Source organism: Mus musculus, chromosome 15, assembly GCF_000001635.26.
Source record: "Mus musculus strain C57BL/6J chromosome 15, GRCm38.p6 C57BL/6J".
Taxonomy (NCBI): Eukaryota; Metazoa; Chordata; class Mammalia; order Rodentia; family Muridae; genus Mus; species Mus musculus.
In genome coordinates this window covers 75,655,988-75,681,975 of record NC_000081.6, presented here as the reverse complement: position 1 = coordinate 75,681,975, position 25,988 = coordinate 75,655,988, and the positions used below count along the sequence as shown (strand labels likewise).

Here is a 25,988-nt window from a genome sequence, read left to right as displayed (position 1 = left end):
TGCAGCTCTGCTTGTAAAGGTGGGTCTCAAGGATGGCCTGGCCAGTGACTAGAGGGTGCCACGTGTGTGCTGGGCTCAGTGGCTGGCGCCTGCCTGCAGACGCCACAGGTACCATCCACCTTGAGCCTTGTGTTGTCCCAGGCCATGACAGAGTTGCATCTGTGAAGGGGCAGGATAGCAAATTCAGTTCTCTTTAGCACGATGTTCCAGAACAACCTGGCTCAGTGTGTTAAAATGGGAATGGCTGACGTGTAAGAAAGAGACAGGTCCATTGCTGCACATGGAGGCAGTTCATCAGAGACTACTCGGTGGCAGGAGCACAGTCCTAAGCGGCGGTAACTCCAATGGATCCTCAGATTATAACCATTCCTTACAAGTTTATTTACCAATGCTGTGTGATTCTGTAAGAAATATCTAGTCCTAGATATTTAGAAGTGGCTGATGTATTGATTGTCTAAGATCAAGTGTAGAAGTACTTGATACATTTTTACAGTAGAAATAGAATCACACCGTGTAAATAGCTTTTTAAAATTATATTGTCATCTATTATGTATGCGTGTGCGTCATGGTATGCTTATGGAGGTCAGAGGTCAATTTTGCAGAATTGATTCTCTGCAACCTTTACTCGGGTTCTGGGATGAAACTCATGTTATCAGGATTTATCCACTGAGCCATCTTGTTGGCCCCTTTTGTAAATGACTCTTAGAAACTTGGAAAGCGCATGCTTTGGCACTTGGGCAATGGGATGGTCCAACCACCTCTGAGAACAGTGTGCTGTTTGTACTTGGTCAGGTGTTGGGGTTAGGGGGAAGGAGGAGGAGGGTCCCGTCACTGATACTCCTTGGCGTATGCTAGAAAACTTCAGCTGTCCATGACCCTGTGTGCCATGTGCGGCTAATTGATGTCTTCTTGTACATGTTACACACTGAGGTGGCTGATGTGTGTGACCTGAAAAGGCCAAGAGAGAAGAAAATGGCAGGTTAGGTGGGAACACAGAGTCGGGAGACTGGAGTCAGGGTGTGGTAAGTCTAAACTGGAGACTTTGGGCCCTTTGAGAGAGAAGAAAGGGAAGGCAGTGGTAGGTCGGGAGAAGACCACAGGAGGGGGGAAAGCGGTGTGTGTGGGATGAGGGGAGGCCCCCGGTGTGTGTGTGTGGGACTGGACCTGGACATAGAGCCTGCCCAGAGACATATGTGCTGTGAGAGTGATCTTGTTAGGTACTGCCAAGGCTGGTGCAGCATGCAGAACCAGGGAGGCAGTGCAGCAAAGAGTCTCAAAGAGATTACAATAAGCTGGGAGCTACAGGGGACGAGTCTCAAAGAGATTGGCCGGAATACAAGCCAGGCGATCTGGGGAACTTTGAGAGGAAGCAGAGAAAAAAAAAATCTGCATGGGGAGGGCCGGATAATAAGGAAACAGTGAGAGCCGTTGGCAAACCTCAGGGCCATGGTGGGGCAGTTTTCTGTGCTGTGGATGGTTGGGGAGGTGCGAGCTGAAATTCAGAGGAGCCTCGCTTGAAGTGGAGCTTCAATGGGTGTGCGTTCACATGCACACAATGTGTGTGTGTGTGTGTGTGTGTGTGTGTGCGCGCGCGCGCGCGCAAATGAAGACCAGAGGACAACCTCAGGTGTCAGTCAACCTACTGGAACTCACTAATTGGCTAGGCTGGCTGGCCATCAAGCCAGCCTGTCTCTGCCTGTCTCTGCCTCCCCAGAGCTGAGGTTACAAGAGTGTGCCACCTTGCTTTTCAACATAGGTGCTAGGGCTCAAACTCAGACCCTTATGCTGGTGCAGCAAGCACTCATTGGCTGTGCCATCTCTCCAGCTGCTGCAGTGGAGTTTTGAGCTGTGGGTTTCAGGGGCGCCAGGGAGAGAGGCGGTTGAAGTCTCTGAGTGTGTATGTGTCTGCCTCGCTCTTATCAGACTTTCTGGAGGAGGTGCTGGAGGAGGCTGAGATTCAGAGAAATTAAACTTGTCTAGTAAAGAGCAGATGGTGGACTCCCACAGGCAGACACAGGCCATTGTAGCCCATCAAGTTGAGGAAAGCGACGTGAAAACGCTTGTATGTTACTCGTAATGAGATGGTTGCATTGAGTTTGTATTGAAGTCAAATGCCCCTGCTTATCCTGAATTGTGGCTTCTACACAATGAAGCCCTCCCCACCCTCCAGCTCTCTGTTGGCGGCTACGACGTGTGAGTGGACACTGCTGTCACAGAACAGCCTTATGACGGACTTTGGGCTCAGGAGGTCTGACTGTCAGCTCCAGCATTCATCATCATCTACCTGAAATTCTTCCTCAAGCCTGGTCTCAGTTGCAAACAGGGCTCCTTTTACCTGCTATGAGGATATGAACGCTGTGAGGCCATGCTCCCCAACTGTCACAACTCCAGCTGGTCTTCAAGGGTACAAGGGTCCTGGACAGCCAGCTACAGACCTGGAATGCCCAAAGTCTTGCTGGTCTGTTGATCATACTCAGCAAACTTTTTGTAGTACTGGCCGTGTCCAGCAGGGGGCCCACTAGCCTCTCCCCGGCTCTGTTCCTGCCTCGGGCCGCTAGATGTCAGTAGGAATCCAGTGAGTTGGTAACCGTGGGCGGGACCTACAGGATAGGCTAGCTCTTTCTTGCTGGTCTCCGTCTCATTTTTTACCTTTCCTGTTCACCACTTTCTTGCAGGCCTGTGTGCTGTTTCAGTGGAAATACCAAGGCTGCCTGCTGCTGGCTCGGGGAGCAGCTGTCCGCGGATTAGGAGATTTTTGTTGCTTGGTACAAATGTCTTGAGATCTTGGTACACATGTCTTCAGATCTGAATGTGTTGAAGGGGGGAGCCTATGGCTTATGGCCCTGGTCTCTTGGCGGCGAGCCTAGGCAACAGCAGTTTTTGCAGGACTTCCAGTGCTGTTGGTCAGTCGCCTAGAGGAAGTTGCTTTGAGCAGGGCAGCTGGTGTCTGCAACTGCGTCCTCCTGGAGGTGTGGGTACTCGGTGTTTTGCCACTTAGATGGGTAGATAGGGCCCTCTGACCAAGTGTGTCTACTCATGACTTCCTCAGGTTGCCATGGCAGGTAGAAGCGCTGGGAGAGGGGCAATGCTCGGCCCTGGCTGGGGACGCCTTCCCAAGGTGGGCGGGCAGGGCGGGACTCCTGGACGTGTGGGGGCGGAGCTCTGTCAGAAGGGCGTGGCCTCGGAAAGCGGGCAGAGCCCACGCATGCACGCACACGCATGCTGCTGCTGTGGCTCAGAGCCCTGTGCCGGCGTTTCCAGCATGTCCCCTGCCGCGTCCCTTCCTGTCAGGTGTCCCGGGTCGCGAAGGCGAACAGAGCCGGGTAAGGCGGGTGGGACGGAGCTCAGGCGAGACAGGGCTCAGTGACTTGCCTAATCCTGCTCCTGTGCCGGGCCACACCGGACACATTGGGAAAAATCGGTCACCCATGTAATTGGGTCTGGGCCTCCAGGCTGCCGCGTTTGGTTTGGAGGAGGTCCCTTTGGAGTGTGGTTCCCAGATTCCCTGATTGGTCTCAGGCCCACTCCACGATTCTTACACTCTTTGTCACGTGGCCTTAGCTTTCAATACCTACCTTACGTCACCAGCCTGCCCCGAGGGACTTCCTAGGGGTTGGGATGGCTGTCCAGGCTGAGATTATATGTGAGATTCTGATTTTTCAACCTTTCCCTCGTGTACTGAGGTTCCCGGAAGCGCCCAGCTCTGGGTTGTGGGATTGTTGCTCACAGCACTTGGGGAGCGGGGATGTCCTGGTCTAATCGCCCGAGTGGTGGGTGGGTTCACAGCGAAGACAGCCCTTCCAGGGCCAGCCATTACAGCTGACCTGCTGACCTGCTTTTGATAGCTCAGCCCCGGACTGGGGCAGCTAAGCTCTTAGGCTCTAGAAATTCCAGGGGAAAGACAGGGCTGTCCTGACTCTCCAAATGGGGCTGAGTTGTGGCCTCTAGGAGAAGACACAGGGCTTCACAGCAGGACATCGGGGTAACTTCCTTGATACTCTTCTCCAGTGGGACAAAGGAATGTCACCCACGCCACGCCACGCCACAGTAGTTGTTTATAGCCCCAATCTCAGTGTCCTTGTCTGTGAAATGGGGATGGCCGTAGACTTCGCCTAGCAGTTTGGGTAATGAGCTTGCCGCTCAGTGTAGGTTCTGAGGTGCTTGTCCACATTTTATGACATCGAATTGGGCTGAATGTTGGAGGAAAGCTGCCTGAGTCGTGTCACGAAGCACTTCTGCATGCAGCCACCGAACTGTTCCCCACCTAGACCCACATGAGAAGCGGAATGGGATTTAAACCCCTATCTCTGGGAACCTTTGGCCACCACTTTTCTCTTTTTCCCTCCTGCATGGTTCATGGGACACCTCTCACCCCTCACACCCCTCAGGCATCCAAGTTCTGGCTACTTTGCAAGAGCTGCTCTGTTTATGAAGCCCGGCCCGCTCCTTACTTTCTGAGGGCACACCTGGAATTGTTTACTGGCTCAGGACATGGTCCCTTGTCCCCTGACCTCCCCACCTATGCTCACTTTCAGGCATTGTAGCTCCACCACACCTGGTCCCTTCTTTGCAGGAAGAGCGAGAAAGGCCCTTTAAAAAACTATTTGTCTCGGGGCAGCGGTGCTGCACGCCTTTAATCCCAGCACTGGGAGGCAGAGGCAGGCAGATTTCTGAGTTCAAGGCCAGCCTGGTCTACAGAGTGAGTTCCAGGACAGCCAGGGCTACACAGAGAAACCCTGTCTCGAAAATTAAAAAAAAAAAAAAGTCAAACCAGACATGATAGTTTATACTTATAATCCCAGCACTTTGGAGGCTGAGGCAAGAGTGCGTCAAGTTTGAGGTCAGTTTGGGCTACACAACAAACAAAAGTAACATGCTCTTTATTTTCCTGATCCTTTCTTTCCTCAAACCAGTAGGCCTCTTGCCTCTCACAGGATACAGAGTTGAGCCAACAAGGCCCACCAGGATGGCTGCCTGGAAGCCCAGCATGTGCCTGGAAAACCCTCACCCAGGTTGTAGGAAGGCTCATGTCTGAGTCTTCCTCCTCCCTTCCTGCCTGATGCGCCCCTGGGATTGCTCATGTGTCCGTTCTGATAGCCGAGTCCTTACTGCTAAGAAACCACCCATGCCCTGTCCAGCCCTCTCCCAGGATCTCAGTATCCCGATTACCTTGGTGTCTGCGTCCCAGGCCCTGGTGCAGTGCTGGCCTAGGACAGACTCAGATGAACAGGCCAGGAGAGTTCATGTAGTTAGGTTGTGGCCTCATGCTGGGCTGTGCCCTACTGGCTCCAGAGTGGGCCTAGCCTGGGAGAGGATGCCCTGTGTTGGGAGGATCGGGAGACAAACTGCGCGGACCTTGCAGAGAGCCAGCCAGGGTATGCTGTGTTGGTGCCGGCAGAGTTAGGTCACACCCAATGGCCGTCCCTTCTTCAAAAGTCCCTGAGGTGTCCTGCCTCTGTCCCTGCCCTTGCTTTCCTTACCTCTCTGCTTCCCTGTGCATTGTTAGAGTCATGTCTTCCATCTCCTTGTTCCTCACAGGCGGGGCTACCTATACCAGCCACTCTTAGTTACCAGGTGTGATGGCTACGCCTGGGAAGAGATTTCAGAGGGATGAAGCTAGAGATCCCTTGAGCCTCAGAAAAGGGCACTGTCCCCCCACCCCACCCCCGCTTCTACTCAGCTGGGGCCCCCGAGTTTGTACCCTGGCAGATGCGCACTGGAGAATGGCAGCCTGACAGCTTTTTGAGCCCCGCCCCCTTTCAGGCATTATCTTCCTCCTAGGTAATAGGCCAGAGGCCTGATGTGAGTGCCGTGCTCCACGTAGGTGCTCTCCTGTCTTTTCAGGTGGGAAGAAACGAGCAAGAGCAGTGTGAAGTGGAGGCAGCTGGAGCACAAGGGCCCGTACTTCACCCCAGCCTACGAGCCCCTTCCTGACGGAGTGCACTTCCTCTACGATGGTGAGGACCAGGGGGTGTGTACTCCCGTGATTGGGCTGCCTAGTGCTTTGGGCTGATTTCGTTCAGTACATGGTTTGTATGCTGAGAAGGCTTGCTGACCTTCCCAGCATGGGGTGCAAAGTCCTCTTCCCTGCCTGGGGTTCAGAAGTTCCTGACGGACTGGCGGATAGCAGGGGTCAACACTGGAGTGCCCCAGAAACTCTGTGTGTGTGTGTGTGTGTGTGTGTGTGTGTGTGTGTGTAGATGACCATTGGCAGGCTGCTACAAGGAAGGAGAGACACAGATTTGTGCTTCAGGGACACGAATTGTGTCCAGACTTGCCCAGGTTTGGGTGAGCTGCTTTGGTCTCCCAGGCTCTCCTCTGTACACTCCTGGCAAGAGGTGGTAGAGGAGATACAGTGTATGCGTGTGTGTCCTGGTCCTGTTTGTTGGTTGTTTTTGGTGTTTTGAGACAGGGTCTCGCTCCATAGTCCTGGCTGGCCTGAAACTCTTGATGCAGACCACACTGACCTTGAACTCATAGATATGTACCTGCCTCTGTCTCCAAGTGCTGGGATTAAAGGTATGGGCTACCAGACCTAGACCACTGTCTCCCTCCCTCCCTTCCTTTCCTTTTAAAATATTTTTAGTTTTTATTTTTTGAGACAGGGTCTGCCTACATAGCCCTGGCTGTCCTGGAACTCATTGTGTAGACCAGGTTGGTCTCGAACTCAGATAGATTTATTTGCCTTTGCCTTGCTATTGTGTACACACATGCTGGGCCCATACGTACCCATGATGTGACCTCTGGCGCATGTGCCATGGTGCACTGTGGAAGTCAGAGGACATCTTTGCAGAGTCAGTTTTCTTTTTTCCATTGTATTTTACGTGGGTTCCACGATCAGATCCAGGCTGTCATCTGGCAAACCCTTTACCCGCACACGCTTGTTCTGAAATTCCTGTCCTGGAACTCTTCAGACATTTGGTTGAGAGACATCTCTCAGGAGTAGCCTTGGTATCCACCTGGTGTTCTGTCTAGGCTCCTGTGCACTAAGTCACTGAGCATGGAGGGTTAGCCTCCAGTGGTCCACATTTCCCACACTGTGATGTGTAAACTTCTATTTCGTGCCTGTACTTTTCTATGTGGGAATTTGTGTTTCCAAATTACACATGTTAGGGCCAAGGGTATAGCTGTGGTAGAGTGCTTTTCTGGTGTGCACGAGGCCCTGTGTTCATCCCCAGAACTGCAATAAGATGAAAAAAAAATTTAAATGTGGGTTTTGTTTTTTTGGACCATTGGTATGGTTCCACGAGGAAAACCTCAGCCTGGTGACCGAGTTTGATCCCTGGGACCCACATAAAGATGAAAGGTACAATAATAATGTGCTACGTGTGTTGCTTTTTCACATAATACAAACTTGGTAGCAAGAATGGACGTGATGAAGGAGTCAGTGGCTGGCACTGTTACAAACCCCAGAGTGGTGTTCCTGGGATCGTGTGGCCCTTACCTCGCCCAGGGGCTGGTCATTTTTAACTCAGGAGTATACCGTATACTAAAGCGGGAGGTTGTGTCCCCTGGATGGGACCTGAGGCCATCCCTCAGCCACTCGTGTGTGCTATCTACAGGCAAACCGCTGAAGCTGAGCTTGGCAGCGGAGGAGGTCGCTACCTTCTATGGGAAAATGCTGCATCTTGAGTGTACGAGCAAGGAAGTCTTTCGGAGGAACTTCTTCAGTGACTGGCGGAAGGTGTGTTTCTCAGCGGCCCCAGCAGCAGCCCTTGCGGTGGCCAGCGTTTGCCCAGCATGGCTGCATCCAAGATAGTAGCCTGGGGTGACCTTCTCCCTGAGGGCTCCACTAACAGTATCCAGCGCTCAGAGTGGGAGGCTGGAGCAGTCCGGAGGGTATTTTCTGCCCCATGAAAATAAGCACGTGGTATGGAGGTGAGAGTATTGTGTAAGGTTTCTCTCTTTCCTTTGTTTTTAAAAACATGGTTTGTGTGAGCCTGGTCTGATCTTCACATCTTGATCTAGCAACTACAAGCCTATAGAAATGCTATACATAGCATTTCTCCAGTGACTGACAGAATTGAGCATCTTTTCCTATACTGTTTGTCATTGGAATTTTCCTTCCTTCCTTCCTTCCTTCCTTCCTTCCTTCCTTCCTTCCTTCCTTCCTTCCTTCCTTCCTTCCTCCCTCCCTCCCTCCCTCCCTCCCTCCCTCCCTCCCTCCCTCTCTCTCTTTCTTTCTCCCCCCCCCCACAAGGTTTCTCTTTGTAGCTCCGTCTATTCTAGAACTCCCTTTGTAGACCAGGCTGGCCTTGAACTCAGCGATCCACCTGCCTCTGCCTCCTGAATGCTGGGATTAAAGGCATGCCCCCACCTCCTGGCTTGTTTCTTTCTTTTAATGAATATGATTGCATAAAAGAGACTTCCTCATTGTGTGGTTTGACCAAGAGCTAGCCCACATTTGAATTCTCCACTTCTCTCCCTATGTCTTCTGCCTGTCTATAGTTTGTGGTATGTAACCTGTTTGTTGTGCCTGTGTCTGTCCCTTAGCAAATATAGTACTTTGTTCTATATTGATTGAACAGTTACAGACAAAACACATTATTGTAGGTCGAGGGCATGTCAGAGTACATAGCTTACGATTAAAGGTATACATTATCTTGGGTTATAAAAGCTGAAGGTAGGGTAAGGTATTCTTTTAAAGGCAGGTTAAACAAACAGACCGAGCACACAGTAACAGCAGGTTAAGTACTTAGACTTTTAAAAAAATGTATATGGCTATTTTGCCTGCATGCACAGATATGTGCACCATGCACATGCCTAGTGCGATGGATCCCCCAGAACTGGAGTTGCAGACAGTGGTAGACTGCCGTGTGGGTGCTGGGAATTGAACCCAGGTCCCTAGGGAAGCAGCCAGTGCTCTTACCCACTGAGCCATCTCTCCAGCCCCGAGTACATAGTTTTAAATGATTCCAGAGCATGTTATTAACTTGGTTGCACATTCTGGCAAAAGTTCAAACCTTCGAAGGCAAGAGAGATCTTCAGAAAATAACATTATCACGTATGATTGTTTCCCTGCCTGTGTGTACGTGCACCGTGTGTGTGTCTGCTGTCTGAAGAGGCCAGATGAGGGCTCTGGATACCCTGAAGTTGGAGGTACAGGCTTTTGTGAGCCACCTGCCATGGGTGTGGGGCACTCAGATCCTCTGCAGGAGCAGTGCCAGCGACCCTCTTAGCTGCTGGAACACCTCTTTCGTCCTGTTTATTTATTGAGACAAGGGTGGACTCTGACTTGTTACATAGCTGAGACTAACCATGAGCTTCCACCCTCTTCCACTGCCTCCCAAGTGCTAAGACTATAAGGATGCACATCACCTCTTTCTCCCTATTACAATTTTAATCAGAAATATGACTTGCTAAAATTTTGGCTTCTATTTTAATTTTTTTTTAAAAATCTATTTTTATTTTATGCATATGTGTGTTTTGCCTGCGTGTGTGTGTGTGTGTGTGTGTGTGTGCCACATCCATGCCTGGTGCCTGGGGATTCCCTGGAATTGGAGTTACAGATGGTTTGTGAGCTCTCTGTAGGTGCTGGGAGTTGAACTTGGGTCCTCTGCAAGTACAGCCAGTGCTCTTAACCATTGAGCCATCCCGCCAGCTTCCATTTTTATTTTCGTTAGTGTGCTTGGGAGTTTGCGCTCTGATGTGAAAGCTGGCACTTTCTTGGTAATGGTAGTGCCATTGCTGTTATGTGTCTGAGAAGTCTTTGACTCACCGACGGTCACAAAGGCATTCTCCTTTGTGTTTTCCTAGGACATTCACAGTTGTTGGTTTTATGTTTAGCATGTGCGTGCATTTAGGTATAGCATCAGGGGCCTTACAGCTTGTGGTTTAAGCTGAAGCTGACTAGACATTCTCACTCATGGATCCCTGGCTGTCCAGCACCAGCTGTGGGGACAGTGTGGTCTGTCCCCCATGCAAGACTCTGTCCCTGATCCTGCCTCTCACTGTGACTCTCACCAACTGCTGCCTTGAAAAGCATCCAGGCACACGGGTGGAGCCAGCCAGCCAGTGCGTGTTCCTTCCCGTCTGGCGTTCCTTAGTTATTAGTACAGAGGGGAAAAGTGGGCTGTTCTGTTCTCAGTGTCTCCAAGCGGGCAGGGAAGGGGCCCAACCCAGAGGATGGCCAACAGACTGCAGCTGTGGCTGTGCAGGCTGGGTCCTGTCTCCCGATGATCTCCTCTGATCTCTGCTGTGCAGGAAAAAGGTGGCCCTGTATTGGTCCCCATATGTCCTCACGCGCTTTGCAGATGACTGGGAGCCAGGACCTGTTGCAGGGCTGTGGCTTCTGTAGTGAGGAAATGGAGGTTGAAAACCAGCTGCCGAGCCCCCCCCCCCCCCCGCCACTCTCCATGTCTGCATCCATGTCTTTCACTTTGATTTTTGCACTGTCATGACCAGCGTGCAAACAAGTAATATTAGCATTTTACTGTGTGTGTGTTTCTCCATATTGCAATGGAATCATCAAATTCTGATCTGCTGTGATTTCAACCATTCTCTCCAAAACTCTTCCCCGGGGTGTAATGACTTTTGCATCAGTAGTTAAAGGTGGTACTGGGGGAGGGGGGGGTAGAGAGATGGCTCAGTGTATAGCTTCCGGGAGTTACGATCCTAGCGTCCACCTGTAACTCCAGCTCCAGGGGGTCTGATGTTTCTGGATTCTGCAGGCACGTGCGTGTACGTGTGCACACACACCCATCTCCTAACCCCAGTTCAAAATAAATATAAATCTTCACAAACCATGTGGAACCTCCTGGAGGTATCCAGGCCCTGGCGGGGGGGGGGGGGCTGCCTGTGAGGAGGGGCCCCTGCCCTGTGTTTGTGGGAGGGGATCAGCCAGGCCCTGTTACCTCGCTGTCTCCTCCCTCTATGGAAGCAGAGAAAGGACCCTCTGCAGAGATCAAGTGAAATGCCGCCTTCTAGCTTCCAGGAGTGAGAAATGACGCAGCCTCGGGTTATTTTGTTGGAGAAGCATTTATAGGCTTCTAATTTAATTTTTAGCATTCCGTTGAGTGAATTTGCTGTAATCTATCCAGTGCCTTACCGCTTTCTTCTTTAATTGTCCCTGGAGTGTAATCGTCATCAGACCAACGTGGATAAGTTGCGTAGGACGGGATCCTGAATTGGAGCTAGTGGGTCAGGAATTTTTACCTCTTTCCTTACTGAAATGTTAAATTATATTTAGGAAGAGGTATCCTTGGCTCTCCTGCACCACCCCCATCTGGGTTCATACTAATAGAGTCTATTACTGTTGGCTGGAGACTGGGGCTAGTGTGGTTCTGTTACTGGGAGCCTGCCTGGGAGCAGCCGCTCTGTCAGTGGACTCTTTGGGTTTGGGGACATGGGAGGCCTTGCTTTAGGGGAAGGATGTGGATTTAGGGGCTCACTTGGGGATTTCATTTGGTCATTTTCTGACAGAGTAAGGCTCAAGGTGTGAGTTAGGGCCACAAGCCTGAAGCTGAGACGACACATGCTCTCCTCTCAGCTGTCCCTGTCCATCCCGGGTCTCCCTTGTCATCTGTTCATGCTTTCCCATGTGGCCAGGAGAGAGCTGTTTCCAGCTGAGGCCACATGGCTTATTCCCAGGGCTCCTCCACTGTACACATGGGCCCCCGGTACATTGGTTGTTAGAGGCCGAGGGGCTAGTGGAATGGCCTTAGCCCTCTTGGCAGAGTGCAGGCAGTCCCGTGTTTGTGGTATGTCACGGTGATCCTGTGCTGTGGCCCCACGCGTGGGCTCCCCGTGCCGTGGGGCGGACACTCAGCACGTGTTGCTGGTTTTGGGACAGGAGATGACACCTGAGGAGAGGAGGCTCATCACACACCTTGACAAATGTGACTTCACGGAGATCCATAAGCACTTCCTGGAAAGAGCTGAGGCCCGCAGGACCCTGCCCAGGGAGCAGAAGCAGGTTGGCAGCGGGTTCTGGGAAACTGGGAGGTAGCAGGTGGGTGCAAGCTGCAGGGCACCCCTCATAGAGCCTTCCTCTCCGAGTGGCCTTAGTAGGTGGACCAGGTTCTGGGTGCCGTCACGGCAGGTGCTGAGTGATTTCAAGTAACACCCCCCTCCATTAAAGTGTGTCTGGGATATAATTCCATTTTCCTGGGACACCTTTGAAAGTATACTACCATTTGAAAGGTCAGGAGTGGCAGAGAACCCAAGGGCAGGAATGTGGGGGTGATCTGGATCTACTGTGAATCTTTTCACGTCTCCCCTCTACTTAATGGGAGCCTGCTACATAGTTCTTTCTCAATTGACTGGTTCTTGGTCATCTCTTTGCAGGGGGTTTGAGGCGATTCCAGAACCTGCCTCATTTCCTCCTACCTTGAAGGCTACCTTACATGGCAAAGGGAGCCCTGTGCGGTGCGCTCCCCACACCTGCTGGAAAGGTGGGGGCTTGAGGCCTCCAGCAGCAGCAGGAGGGACCCATGGTCAGCACAGGAATGGGGTTCACTTTAGCTTCTTCTCTCCTAATGCCCACATATTGTTTTGACTCAGAAGCTAAAGGAAGAGGCCGAGAAACTGCAGCAGGAGTTTGGCTATTGCGTTTTAGATGGCCACAGAGAAAAAATAGGCAATTTCAAGACGGAACCACCCGGCTTGTTCCGTGGCCGAGGTGACCATCCCAAGATGGGGATGTTGAAGAGGAGGGTCATGCCAGAGGATGTGGTCATTAACTGCAGCAGGTATGTGGGAGTCAGCCTGCCAGGCTCTCGTGGGTGAGCATTGGACCCTGGCTGGGTCTAGCCCAGGCTACCTACTGGACCCTGGCTGGGTCTAGCCCCCGCTACCTACTGGGTGACTTTTGTCCTTAGCTCTTTTGGGGTGAGACCCTTTCCTGGATGGGTGCCCGAAGACACTGGGCTCTGTTTCCATGTCTCTCGGGTCTTGTCAGAGCTCTGGGTCAGCTGGGCTGGTGTCTCTCCACTTGGGAGAACTACTTGTCTTGCTCAGCAGGGCTGAGGTTCCCTCAATGGGAGGTGTCCTCTACGTTTTCAGCATTTGGCTTTCTGAGTGCTGGCACGTTGGGTGTGGGCTTTGCTGTATGCTGCTGTGTTGCTGTTACCTCTGGTCCGTCCTGTGTCACCTCCCTACTTCAGTGACCCCGAGTGACAGCTGTGCAGCAGCCACCGGGTATGTGAGCTGAGGCTGCAGAGCTCTCTGTCTAGAGCGTGCTGAAAGTCCCCCCTGTTTTACCGCAGGGATTCCAAGATCCCTGAGCCCCCAGCCGGTCACCAGTGGAAAGAGGTACGCTCAGATAACACAGTCATGTGGCTGGCTGCCTGGGTGGAGCACATCCAGAACTCCTTCAAGTATGTCATACTGAACCCCAGCTCCAAGCCGAAGGTGAGAGCAGGGCCTTCCAGGGAAGCTCTGTGCCCCAGAGCGCAGGTGTCAGGCCCTCCCCTCTGTGTTGTTCCAGGGTGGCAGGCATGGGAGACTCCTCAGCCCTTCAGTTCAGCCTTCAGAGATTAGCCAGGATCAGCTAGCCAGAGTTGAGAGTAGCTGGGTCCGGTGGTTGCAGTCTAACAGGAATCTAAGTGGGGTTAATCGTCACTGTGATGGTTTCAATATGCTTGGCCCAGGGAGTGGCACTATTAGATGGTGTGGCCTTGTTGGAGTAGGTGTGTCACTGTGGGTGTGGGCTTTAAGACCCTCATCCTAGCTGCCTGGAAGTCAGTATTCTGCTAGCAGCCTTCAGATGAAGATGTAGAACTCTCAGCTCCTCCTGCACCATGCCTGCCTGGATGCTGCCATGTTCCCGCCTTGATGATAATTGACTCAACCTGTAAGCCAGCCCCAATTAAATGTCCTTATAAGAGTTGGCTTGGTCATGGTTTCTGTTCACAGCAGTAAAACCCTAAGACAGTCACTTCACATTTTTCTGAGGCCAGGCTCTGCTGCCCCCGTCCCTCATCCAGTTAAACCTGCCTGGGATGCCTGAGGTGGGGAAATGTCCAGTCACCTGCTCTGCACTTTGTGGGAACATTTGTTGTCTTTACTTAGGGGGAGATGGATTGGCAGAAGTATGAGGTAGCGCGACGCTTGAAGGGGGTTGTGGACAAGATCCGTGCCCAGTATCAGGCTGACTGGAAGTCACCAGAAATGAAGAAGAGACAGCTGGCTGTCGCCCTTTATTTTATTGATAAGGTATAGCATGGGACCTTGAGAGTTGGGGCAGCCAGGACAATGGTGGCTTCTCCCTGGAGCTGGAGCCTCCATCAGATAAGTATGTGTGTGCTTTGTGTGGTTGTGTGATTTTGTGATTGTGTGTGTGTGTGTGTGTGCCACTGAGTATATATGAGTTTTATGAGTGTGCTCGTATGCCACAGACCACAGCCATGACCAGTGTCTACCCCGATCTAGCTGGCACTGCGGACAGGCAATGAGAAGGAAGAGGGCGAGACGGCCGACACCGTGGGCTGCTGCTCGCTCCGTGTGGAGCACATCCGACTGCACGCGCCCGCAGGTGGCCAGGAGCACGTTGTAGAGCTGGACTTCTTGGGAAAGGATTCCATCCGCTATAAGAACCACGTGACGGTGGAGAAGCTCGTGAGTGCCCTCACCTCAGGGACCGTGTGTTCACAGTGGGGTCTCTGTCAGAGCATAACAGAGCCACAGTGATATGCGGTGGCCTGGTGTACCTCCCTGTGTCTCCTGTGGCTGTGTGAGGAGGCGTGACAGCCAGGGGCTTACACATACAGTCACACACACACACACACACACACACACACACACACACACACACACCCCTGTGATAAATGTTTTGGTTTAGGAGGCATGAAGTCCAGGGTTTGGATGCTGATCCCATGGAACATGGGAAGAATCCGTTTCTCGCCTGTCCCTGCTTCCACTGGTTCCTCGCATGCCCTGGCTTTGACTCCCCCTAGTGAGACCTCTTCCCCGCTGGCCTGGCTTCTGCCCCATGAGACCTGATGCAGCTGCTCCTTACGCCCTGCTTCCGCTGAACACAGCTGCTTCCGCGAGGTCTGTCTTACACAGTGTCAACCTGAGGCCGCTGTGCTCTGTGTGACCCCATCTTGACAGCTCCACCTGTGTGTGGCTGCTCTGTTCCTACAGAAGGTCACATTATAAGGTTCCAAAGGGGATGTGATGCCACCTTGGCACCCTTGGCAGGATGGGCAAGCTAAAACCCAGGAGAGGCCAGTGTAATCTGGGCCTGGCCAGGAGGAACTTAAGGCCTTCTTCCTAAAGTGGGCAGGGGAGAGAGATTGTTTTCCTGAGGCTCTGTGATGTTAGGTGTGTCCGATTTGGTCACAAATACAGCGCCCTGGGTCACCTGGGTGGACGTCAGTGTTGCTGATAGAAGAGGGAACCAGGAGTCTGTGGCCTGCTAGCATCACTGAGTGGCTCTGTAGAGGCACAAACGGCCAGCTTCAGCTTTCACCACATGGTCATGGATGAGTTAGCAGTGAGTGACCACGTGCAGGATAGTGGTGTGAGCATAAAGGTTCCAGAGGGTAGGCCTGGCACTGTGCTGGCACCACCTCTTCCTAGGACCTGGTGTATGTATCTCTCTGTAGCCCTCTGTTGATGTGCACGGTGTGATGAGACATCCTTTCCTGCTCAGCTCATTTCTGCTCCAGGGGGTCTCCGTGTGGCTGCGAGTTTTGCTCTTCTCCATGGCAGGTGTTCCAGAACCTTCAGCACTTCATGGAAGACAAGGACCCTAGGGATGACCTCTTTGATGCACTGACCGTAAGCATGCATATAGTTTTCAAAGCAGTGATGGGGTCTTAAAGGTTTCTATTGCCGTAAAGAGACACTATGGCCGCAGCAACTCTTATAGAGGACGACGTTTAATTGAGCCTGGCTTATAGTTGAGCGGTTTGTTTCGTTTGTTATCATCCTGGTGGGAAACATGGCAGCGTGCAGGCAGACAGTGCTGGAGAAGGAGCTGAGTGCTCTGGGTCTGGACCCACAGGCGACAGGAAGCCACTGAGCTTAGACTTGAGCTTCTGAGACCTTGAAGCCCACCCTCTAGTGACTCACTTCCTCCAACAAGGCCATGCCTACTCCAGCAAGGCCACACCTCCTAAATGTGCCATTCCCTGTGGGCCTATGGGGGCCATTTTTATTCCAACCACCACAGATGGGCACTAGGGGGTCTAGTCTAGCTTGTCTTTGTACCCAGTGTGTTCTCTGTTCTGACCCAGCAGCTAAAGCAGCTTTCCTTATGCTCTTCCGGAAGCTGAGGCTAGCCCATGCAACTCATGTCTCCATGACTCCTTTCTTCTCTCTGTACCCAGACTTCCAGCCTGAACAAGCACTTGCAGGACTTGATGGAAGGGCTGACAGCCAAGGTGTTCCGGACCTACAATGCCTCTGTCACTCTGCAGGAGCAGCTGCGGGTGCTGACCCGTGGTGAGTAGGTCTTTGTCCCTGAGGGCTAGACCCGCATGGGAGCTGCCCAAGGGCTGCACGTTGGTGGGCCCTAGGCATGAGCCGAGCTAGGACTGGACACAGCAGCCTATTGATGGAAGAATGCTTGAGGTCAACCCCAGAGTGGGGGTGGCCTCACTCGCCCCCCAGCAGGAAGGTGTCCTGCTTCCTGCTCCACCCCTTGTAGCTGCTGACCCTGGTCTACAGTCTGTTCTTCCCCTTCCTCCTTTAGGTAGGGCCTTGCCTCTCTTCCTCAGTCACTTTGGAGGTTCCTAACAGACCTCTGCGCCCCTACACTCCTGACCTCGTCTGTACCCCCAAATCCTCTCAGCTTTAGCTTTCATTCCTTTACTGCCATCCAGGGACCTTGGTCTCCCTCCACACCTGCTTCTCTGAGCCCAGAAAGGCATGAAGGCCAGTGCCCACCACCTATGCCCACACTGCTCCCTAAGCAGGGTTTCCTCAAGGAGATACTGCGGCTCATGGGCTCAGGAACTCTCTGGTCAGGGCAGGGTGAAGACTCGGTGTCATTAAGTGCTGAATCCGGGCTATTCCCCTACCAAGCCCAGGTAGCCAGTCTGCCTGACCTGGAGCCAGTGAGCTGTGTGGCCCTGAAGACATCTCTCATGCATTAGGGGCAGGAGTGCAGGGAGGAACCCTTTTAAAGGAGCTTGCCATAGGAAGCCAGAAGCAGGGGCTACTAGTAGAGCATCCTTCAGGCCCAGCCCTGGAAAAAACGAACAAACAAACAAACAAACAAACACCCTCAGGATCCTGTTTCCAGGTGTGGTTTTGTAAATCTTGTATGAATGGCCACCTGGCCTTAGAATTCTTTGGGTGGGAGCTAGTCCATGCAGATGGGTGGCTCGGGAACCTGAACCTGGATTCAGTCTCTCAGGGATGTAGTTGGTGAGAACCTTGCTCAGTAAAGCTGGGTGTACAGAACACAGGGCCTCAGGGTTGATAGTCATGAGGTCTTAAAAGGATCCTGGGCTAAACAAGTCCAGACAACACTACCTTGCCTTTCCTTGGGCCTTAGAGCTTCCAGCTTACACTGTTCCAGAAGGAAATGGCTGGGCCTGGGATGGCTTTGGGGCTCCTGTCTCTGCCCCAATAGGACATAGTTCAGCTCCCACAAGAAAGTGAGGATTCCGTGCTGCCATTACTGTGGCTAAACCCAGTTGTCCCTGGCTTGTGGGACATCTTAGGTCACTGACTTCTTCCTTGGGATTTTGTGTCCAAGAAGGGACATTTATAACATGTCCAGAGAGTCCTTTTAGGGCCAAGGTTGTAGTCCAGCGTACAACACTTGCTTAGCGTGCCAAGGCCCTGGCCTCCATTGCCAGTGCCACCAAAGAATAGGAGGGGGGTGGGGAGGATCAGAGCTGGTTGCAGCAGAGTGACAGCTGTCCTTGTCTTTGCTCAGCGGAAGACAGCGTAACCTGCAAAGTCTTAGCTTACAACCGGGCGAACCGGGCTGTGGCAGTCCTCTGTAACCATCAGAGAGCAGTTCCCAAGACCTTCGAGAAGTCGATGCAGACACTTCAAAAAAAGGTTAGTTGGAGCCTGTGGTGAGTGTCCCCCCCATACCGGCTGGTTCCCTCCCTTCTCTTCTGGGGCATTTCATGGAGGGCAGGGATGTGGACTGGGTATAGTGCTGTAGGAGGCTGGGGCCGGGGACTTGGAATCACACAGGGCCATGTCCTGGACAGCCATGGGAGGAACCAGCTTCTGGCTGCCTCTCATTTCCCTGCTAGGACACAGCCAGTATTCTAGTTTATGAAAGAGGTCGGGGCAGTGGGAATGCTGGATCAATCTGTGGCTGGCACGGGTGGCACCATTGGGCTCTAGAGGTCTCTTGTCTCCACTCTGCTCCTGGTCAGCCCCATGTGGCTTCATGGGGCCTTCTTCTAGGCTGCTGTGTCATCTGAGTTGTTTCAGAATGTAAGGCCAGGACACGGGTGGCATAGTTCACCTAGCCTTTGTGAGGCTCTGGAGTCCATCTGCTATAACCTCCCACACCCCCAGGAATGTTGGGCTAACAGCTATGGTTGGAAGTCCTCAGGACAAGTCTGGGTGGGGATGGAAGCAGTCCTGAAAGCGTTTGCTTTTTCACAGATTGAGACAAAGAAGGCACAGGTGGCTGAGGCACAGGTAGAGCTGCAGAAAGCAGAGACTGACCTGAGAATGAGAGGGGACAGCAAACCCAAAAGGTATGTGTGGGGCTGCTGCCCTGAAAGCCGTGACCCTGGGGCCAGGGCCGAGCTCTGGTCAGCCTTGACCTTGAGATTCTCTGTTGCGATCTTTGAAAACTTCATTCCTCATACACAGAAGTAATATGATTACAGAGCTGTGTAAGGTGTGGCCGTAGCCTCTGACGCCGGCTGCACACTGCAGGGTCACCGCTTGCAGGGCTCCCAGGCTCCTACGGCTCTTCCTGGATTTTGTTTTGAGCAGTTGGTGGAGCTAATTTTCACGGCACACAGTTTACCCTTTCAAAGTGCCCAGTTCTGCTGGATACAGTGACATGCTTTAAGCATTCATGGAGGCAGAAACAGGCAGATCTCTGAGTTCAGATCCAGTCTAGTCTACATAGTAGGTTCCAGGCCAGCTAAAAAAAGAAAAAGATGATCAAAACCAAGCAAACAACAAAACAAAGCAAGATACACAGTCCTGAGAGATGTGTGGCCAGTTTCATAGAGAGATCCTGTACCCATCGGCATCCCCTCCCATCGCCCCAGCTTTCCTCAGGCTTCTCTGCAGCTATGCTGGGCTTATGGGCATGGCTGCCTTGCCCGGTGAGCCCACTGGGTCTTGTTTCTCTTCTGTCATTTCTGGCTGTGTTGTGCCTAACCCTTTCTCTGGCCCCACAGTAGTCTTCGGTTCATCTTGAGTTTACTTTTATCTGGGGTCTGAGGGTTTAGCCTCACTCCTGGGACTACCAGATTCTCTGGCACTGTGGGCCACGCAACCATTTCTGTCCTTACCAAGTGCACCTGGCCCCTGTGTTGGAAATCGGTTGTTTGCAGGTGTGGGTTTCATTTATGGCCTTTGCTTTTGTTCTGTTCATCTGTGTCCTGGGTCCACCCCAGGCCATCCTGGTGGCTGAGTGTGGGGATCAGGAGGAATGAGACTGCCAACTTTTTTCTTTTCTTCTTTGAGACAAAGTCTCATCGTGTACCCTAGGCTGGTCTCGAACTCATGGTCCTGCCTCGCCCTCCTGAGGACTGAGATTATAGGCATGTACCACCTCTGTCTAACACCTAACTCTGTCTTTCTCTCTAAAGACTGTTGTGGCTACGTGCCGACACTTGAAATCTACCTCCCCCGTGCACTGAGGGGTGGTGTTGTGCTTGCTGGTTATTTTGAAAGCGCCACACCATGTAGTACCAAGTCTCAATACAGTCTGTAAGCACCTGGAACCCCAGCCCTCGGGGTATATCAGGAGGCTCAGAAGCCTGGATCACTCTCAGCTACATAGCAAACTCAGGGCCATCCTGGGTTACATGAGGGCTCATGTTTAAAAAAAAAAAATCAATATAATTTAAACTAAGTCTTCCTTAACCTCTCAGCAAACATTTGTAGTTTTTCAAGGAAAAGCTAAGGGTTGTGTTCCCAGGCAGGTGTGAACAGGCTTTTTAGCTCATATTTGGGTTGTTCATGGCCACCTTTGTTAGGGGTTCCCCAGTCTACCTTGGGTCCAGCGATAACAGTTCTTGGGCTCAGTGCACACTGTGCTCATTGCTGAGATTGACCACGGCAGAGCAGAGCGGGCAGAGCACCTGGGCTGTGTCCAGGATTCTGTGGGAGCCCCTCTCTGAGGCTGCCATGGTACCTTGAGGTTGTCACTCAGTGCTGTCCCTTCTGCATTTCACAGCTGTCACCCATTGTCCTTTCCTCCCCCTTTTGCCCCCCGACACACACCTTGATACAGGATCCACATTCACGTTCAGTAAACACAGCCTTGCAGATGTGCCCTTTCCCATCTAGAGGCCACATCTGGACAGGAACGTTTTCACAGATGGGGCTTTAAACTCACATGCAGGCTGTGTCCTGGGGAAGAGGGCTCATGTGCCCTGTCCAGGAGTTCCTCCTGCTCACTTAGGCAGTAGCCAGCCCCATTTGGAGCAGACTGTGTCTGACAGCCACACTGCCTCCCCAGGGGAAGGCAGGATGTAATCAGGCTCTTTGTCAGAGGCTGCAAACTGCTCGTGCAGGAGGCTGACATCAGCATCGAGTCCTCCAGGGCTGAGTCCCATCTGGTGGGCCTTGTGCTGAGGCAGCAGTTACAGGATCCATGGGCTAGGAATGGACACAGGCTGCCACTCCTGATTTCCCATGGTGGCCAGTGTTAGGCTCCCAGCAGACAGGCAGCAGAGGCGCTCAGCTTAGGACTCCAGAGTGCCCAAAGTTGGTAGAGCTGCTGTGGCAGGCAATGCCAGGTTTAGGTCAGGACCAGGACCAACTGGGAGATCTGTGAACTCAGGACCCCAGAGAGGTGGTCTGGAGCTGAGTCCAGTCCTGAGCCTTTGCACCTCAACATGTTAGAGTCAGAAAAGGGGTATCAGTCCAGAGTCCCCGGCCTTTGGGTGCCAGGTGGCCCAGCCCCAGAGCTCACTAGCAACCTGACTCTACCTCTGAGCTCTGAGCGGATCCTCCTCTAGTCTGTTTCCTCCCAAGGCTTCCAGGAGGCAAAACCGTGGTCAGGATACTTAGGAAGACTTTTCAAACCTTAACACTCAGGGTTTCAGTTCCAACACTCCCACCGGCTACAGAAACATCTGTGGCCTTTAACACTGCCCCAGCCCCATCCCTGCACCTTTTATGGCGCTGAGCCCTCTGTGCTTATGACGGTGAAGACTAAGTGTTACACAGTGCACCAGTTTCACTCGTGTGCTTAGATGTAGAGTCTTTCATCTCTCCTTTTATTTGTTGGTTTTTTATTTTGGGCGGGGGCTTTGAACTCACAGAGATCTGATGCCTCTGCCTCTTGAGTGCTGGCGTGAAAGGTATGTGCCACCACACCTAGTCCCTTCCTGCCCCCAGGTGATTTTGACATCTTACCCTATCATTTTTAAAAATTATATATTTATTTTTATGCGTATGGAAGTTTTGATTGCATGTATGCATGTGTACAGAATGCCCAAGGGGACCAGCAGGGGGCATCAGCTCCTCGGGGACTGGAGTCACAGATGGTTGTGAGCTGCCTTGTGTTGTCTGGAATCAAGTCTGAGTCTCTGGAAGAGCAGCCCGTGCTCATCTTCTCTGCTGCTTCCTTACCACTGAGATGTTGCTTTGAGTCCAGGCTCCAGGGGCACAGAGGAGTGTTGGCCACCACGCTCTGACCTTTCTTTTGCTATAGGACTTCCATTGTGTTTCAGAGTCACCCCTGTGTATCCCCAGGGGCACATCTGGGTTGATGCCCGAGGGTGTAGCATATGCTGGGAGCTGAGCATGCAGCAAAGGAGGCAGGATCAGTGAAGGGAAATTTTCACAAGGGAAGAAAACATCTGTGTACTCAGGCTCCTTCTTGATTTGCTCCCTTTATTCTTGGCACCACAAACGGGATGACATTCGAGGGACCACATATGCAAGACACCCGTCTATCTGGAAAGTTTCTGAGCCCTTTCCCATGAGCCAAGACCCAGACTTTAAGAAGGAAATCCAGGCTCAGCATGAACTATGTTGTCTGTCTGTGGAACATATTGAGCCTAATGAGCAAGAATAGCAGGAACCCTCGTGAAATACTAATTCCAGGCACCACCCATAGGCCAGCCTGTCCTGTGGGCTGTCCTGTGGGTAGCTAGCCAAGCCTAGCTCTGGTGACTTGCCCCACCCTGGGTGACCACCTAACTTACGGCAATGCAGCTGCTGGTGGTCTGTTGGCCTCGTTTCCTGCTCTCAATGGTTGCTTCTGCCACAGTGTGTGCAGGTGGATAGTCACACCACCCGTGCACATGGAGTTGCTCAGTTATTCTTGTTTGGCATGGGGATCTTCCGCTTCCTTTTTTTGACTTGGCTAGACCAGAGCAGCGTTAACAGTCTGTGGTGTCACTGTGTCTTGCATCCAACCTGAGAGACAGAGCTTTTGGTCTCAGTCGTCAGCATGGTGGTCACTGTGTGCTTGCATGGATACTTCTCCCGGGATTTGCAGGGTTGTGTGTGCACACGTGTGACCATGATGGGTGCTGGGGACTGTCAGGTGTCCTTTCTGAGATGACGGTGGGGTTTGTCCGCCTGTTCCAGTTGCATGCCCATGGCTGTGATCTCTGCCCTTTATCTCATGCAGAATTGGGCTTCCGTTCCTTTGCAGCTTCTCTTCTGTTTCCAGAGGGTGGGATGCCTTTGTCTGGTTTGATCAGAGTAATGCTGGCTCCAGAAAATGAGTTGGGACGTGTTTCCCTCCTCTATTGGAGACCTGGTGCTGGTGGCTCTGTAGGCATTTGGTGGAGGGCTCCGCGGTGCCCTTACGGGGGCTTTGCTTTGGGAGCAGCTTTTAGTGATCAGTTTGGACTCTGCTTGACATCGATCTGTCTAGGTTTCGTATTCCTTCTTGAGTCAGTGAGTTCTGTTGTTTTTCGGGAACAGTCGGTGATAAGGCTTTGTGTCCAGCTGTCCATGACACCCCCACTCCTTTGTGCTTCTGGAATGTCCTTGAGCATTTCTGACCGACTGACTATAGTTCCTAAGGGCTGAAGTTTTCTCCTTGTGACAAGCTTCCTGAGGTGCGGAGCTCTGCCTTCTCACAGTGGCGTGCTGCAGATGTCAGTTAGTCCAGGGGGCATTCAGTGAGGCGTGCAGCTGTCACAGCACAGCTGCTACGAAATGTCCCATGTGTCGCCTGAAGTGCTCTGCGGGGCACGAGGCTCCTTCCTGCCTCCTTCCCTGCATACGGTGGCCCACGGGTCACACTTGGCCTCCTGGCCTTTCTGCTTGTGCTCTTGACAGCGACTCTGCCATTGCTGGAGCGTGGCTGTCACTGAGCAGGTGGCTGCTGTGGCTCCTGCTGCCCAGCCTTTTGCAGCTCATTCCCATGCCTGTCCACTCTTCCACATTTGTGTCTGCAGCACTGGTCCCTAGGGTTGGGATCAGAGTACCACGTGGTGGCGGGATCAGTAGCAGGTTGCCATGGGCGGGTAAGGAGAAGGGTGGAAGGGGGACCTCGTTTTAAAATGTATTTTCTTTAATGAGTCTTTTTTTAAAAATCTATTTATCATTTTATTTCTATGGGTCTTTTACCTGCTTGTATGTCTGTGCACCATGCATGTGCCTGGTGCCCGAGGAGGCCAAAGGAGGGCATTGAATCCCCTGATACTGGAGTTACAGACGGTTCTGAATTGCCATGTGGGTGCTAGACATTGAACTCAGGTTGTCTGGAAGAGCAGCCAGTGCTCTTAACTGCTGAGCTAACTCTCTAGCCCCATTAATTTCTTTAAGAAGACAGGAATAAGGGCTGGACAGCTTCTCGAGTCATAGAGGCATCTGTTCCTGTGCCTGTTCTTAGCCTTGCCCGCCCCCTTGTTGGCATTGCACGGTTCCCTCCATCCATGGAGCCAGCAGCCTCCCTGGGTGTGGTGCGGGTTGGCCTCAGCTTTGACCCCTCTGGACTTCTCTCCCTTTATGCCTGGAGAAGGCTAACGAGGCCATTTGCAGGAGGGACGTGAAGGTGGGGCAGAGGAGGTGGTGGTGACGCGGGTCTGCTCTCGGCAGCCGGTACAGGGATCCCCTCTTCCAACAGTTTCCTTCAGAAGCAGCGACGATTGTTAAAGCTGGAAGAACAGCTGGCCCGATTGTGCGCGAAGGCCACAGACAAGGAGGAGAATAAGCAGGTGGCCCTGGGCACCGCCAAGCTCAACTATCTGGACCCCAGGATCAGCATCGCCTGGTGTGTGATCTGGGGCCACTGTCCCCGTGTGTGACCTGAGGGCTTTAGGAGGCCCCAGCACAGTCCCATAGGTGCCCCGCCCTGTATCTGGCCCTGTGCTAGGCACAACTTCTTGTGACAGGGACCACCTAACTGGATGGCCCTGATGACTCTGTTCCTGAGTCCAAGTCCTGTCTTTAGACCTCTTTCCTCTGAGCTTTGGGGTGGTTGGGACTGCCAGGACCCTGCGAGCACTAAATCACATGAGTGCTTGGTCTGCCCACTGGGGGTTGGGCCTTGCTCAGTGGCTAGCTAGGCCATACCAGGGATGTCATGATACGTGGGGAAGGAATACAATTGGGTTGTGATGCCCCGGAGAGCAGGTCTAGGTGGCACTGGGTATCTTGGTCACCCAGATGTGCGGAGGCCACTACCTCTTTCCACACCTTGGCCGCAGGGCAGGACTCAGAACTGATGTTGTTACCTCCAGGTGTAAGAGATTTGGAGTGCCTGTGGAGAAGATCTACAACAAGACCCAGAGAGAGAGGTTTGCCTGGGCCTTCAACCAGGCAGGTGAAGACTTTGAATTCTAAGCAGCCTCTTTGCCGCTGAAATGTTCTTTCTCACTGTGAAGCAGTATTGTGGTTTTTCTAGAATAAAATGTCGGGGGAAGGTGTTTGTCACTGTGACCTAGAACAAAGGCCCCAACAACACTGACTGACCTTGGAAACACCCTGAGCATGGCCTGAGTCTCCCACCAGCTGCTTCCAGCCCCCTGAGTGAGGTTTCTGTTTGAGGAGAGAGCAGGGGTGGAGGGGGTGGGGGGCTGGAGGCTGGGGTGGCTGGGACCCATCACCATATACCTGAGCTCGACACAAGGTTACAGATGTCCTTAGCACAGTTTCCAGTGGTAGTTTTCACTTCCTGCCTCAGCCAAGCTTAAGATGGAATCCAGGACTCAAATATGGCAAGCACACACGTTACCATGGAACATACCTCCAGCCATGCATACACGTTACCACGGAACATACCTCCAGCCATCTATAGCCTCTGATTCATGTCTTTCTGCCTTGGTTTAGCAGCCTTGTATTCTTCCAGGTCTTGTTCTGCTCCTTGAGTTTCTGTGTCCTCTGGGGTCACAGTCTTTTCGGGCACTGTTGCCTGGGCGTGCCTGCCCTGGCTGCTGCTTTGCTCCAGTTATGTACCCCACTGCAGGAATTTAAGTGAAGTTCTGGCTTCCCATGCAAGCCCCATGACAAGCCCAGAGGACCCCAGGAAAGTGTGGGTGTGGGTGACCCTCCATGCCTAGGGTGCACTCAGCCAGCAGGATCCAGTTCTTCCACATCCCTCCCCCCCCCCCCCCCCCCAACAGGCCTTACTGTGCTTGGACAGTAAGAAAAAGGAACCATGGGATACAGGAGGTAAAGGCATCAATGCAGGGCCCAGGGCCCAAGCCCCAGGGAGGAGACCAGAGCAATGTAGGCTTGGCTTCTCCGAAGGCCTGGTACACACTGCACTCCTCCACTTTGTCTTTAGTTGGGCTATCCTCCCATTCTCAAGACCTCTTATGTTTTACGTTTATGTTCTTTGATGGGTGTGGCAGCCCCTGTCTGTGTCAAGAGGCTGAGGTGGAGAATTGCCTGAGTCCAGAAACAGGCCAGAGACAGTGTAACGAGACCTTGGCTTCAAAAAAGGAAGAAAGGAAGGAAGAAAGGCA

The 25,988-nt window shown here is 52.5% G+C and overlaps 1 protein-coding gene across 2 annotated transcripts; it reads left to right on the top strand.

The window, feature by feature from the left end:
- Nucleotides 1-3,175: 3,175 nt before the first annotated feature.
- Top1mt (DNA topoisomerase 1, mitochondrial) lies at nucleotides 3,176-24,943 on the top strand. 2 transcript variants are annotated; one of them, NM_001355589.1, is made up of 14 exons: nucleotides 3,176-3,323; nucleotides 5,845-5,957; nucleotides 7,563-7,684; nucleotides 11,792-11,914; nucleotides 12,505-12,689; nucleotides 13,206-13,350; nucleotides 14,011-14,154; nucleotides 14,371-14,556; nucleotides 15,655-15,723; nucleotides 16,275-16,389; nucleotides 17,834-17,961; nucleotides 18,526-18,620; nucleotides 24,146-24,292; nucleotides 24,762-24,943. In NM_001355589.1, exons 1-14 carry the CDS (start codon nucleotides 3,220-3,222, stop codon nucleotides 24,862-24,864), a joined length of 1,779 nt encoding a protein of 592 aa, NP_001342518.1. In that variant the 5' UTR covers nucleotides 3,176-3,219; the 3' UTR covers nucleotides 24,865-24,943. The 2 variants fall into 2 exon arrangements, with proteins under 2 accessions (NP_001342518.1, NP_082680.1); NM_028404.3 differs by having other exon boundaries at nucleotides 12,502-12,689.
- The last annotated feature ends 1,045 nt before the right edge of the window (nucleotides 24,944-25,988 follow it).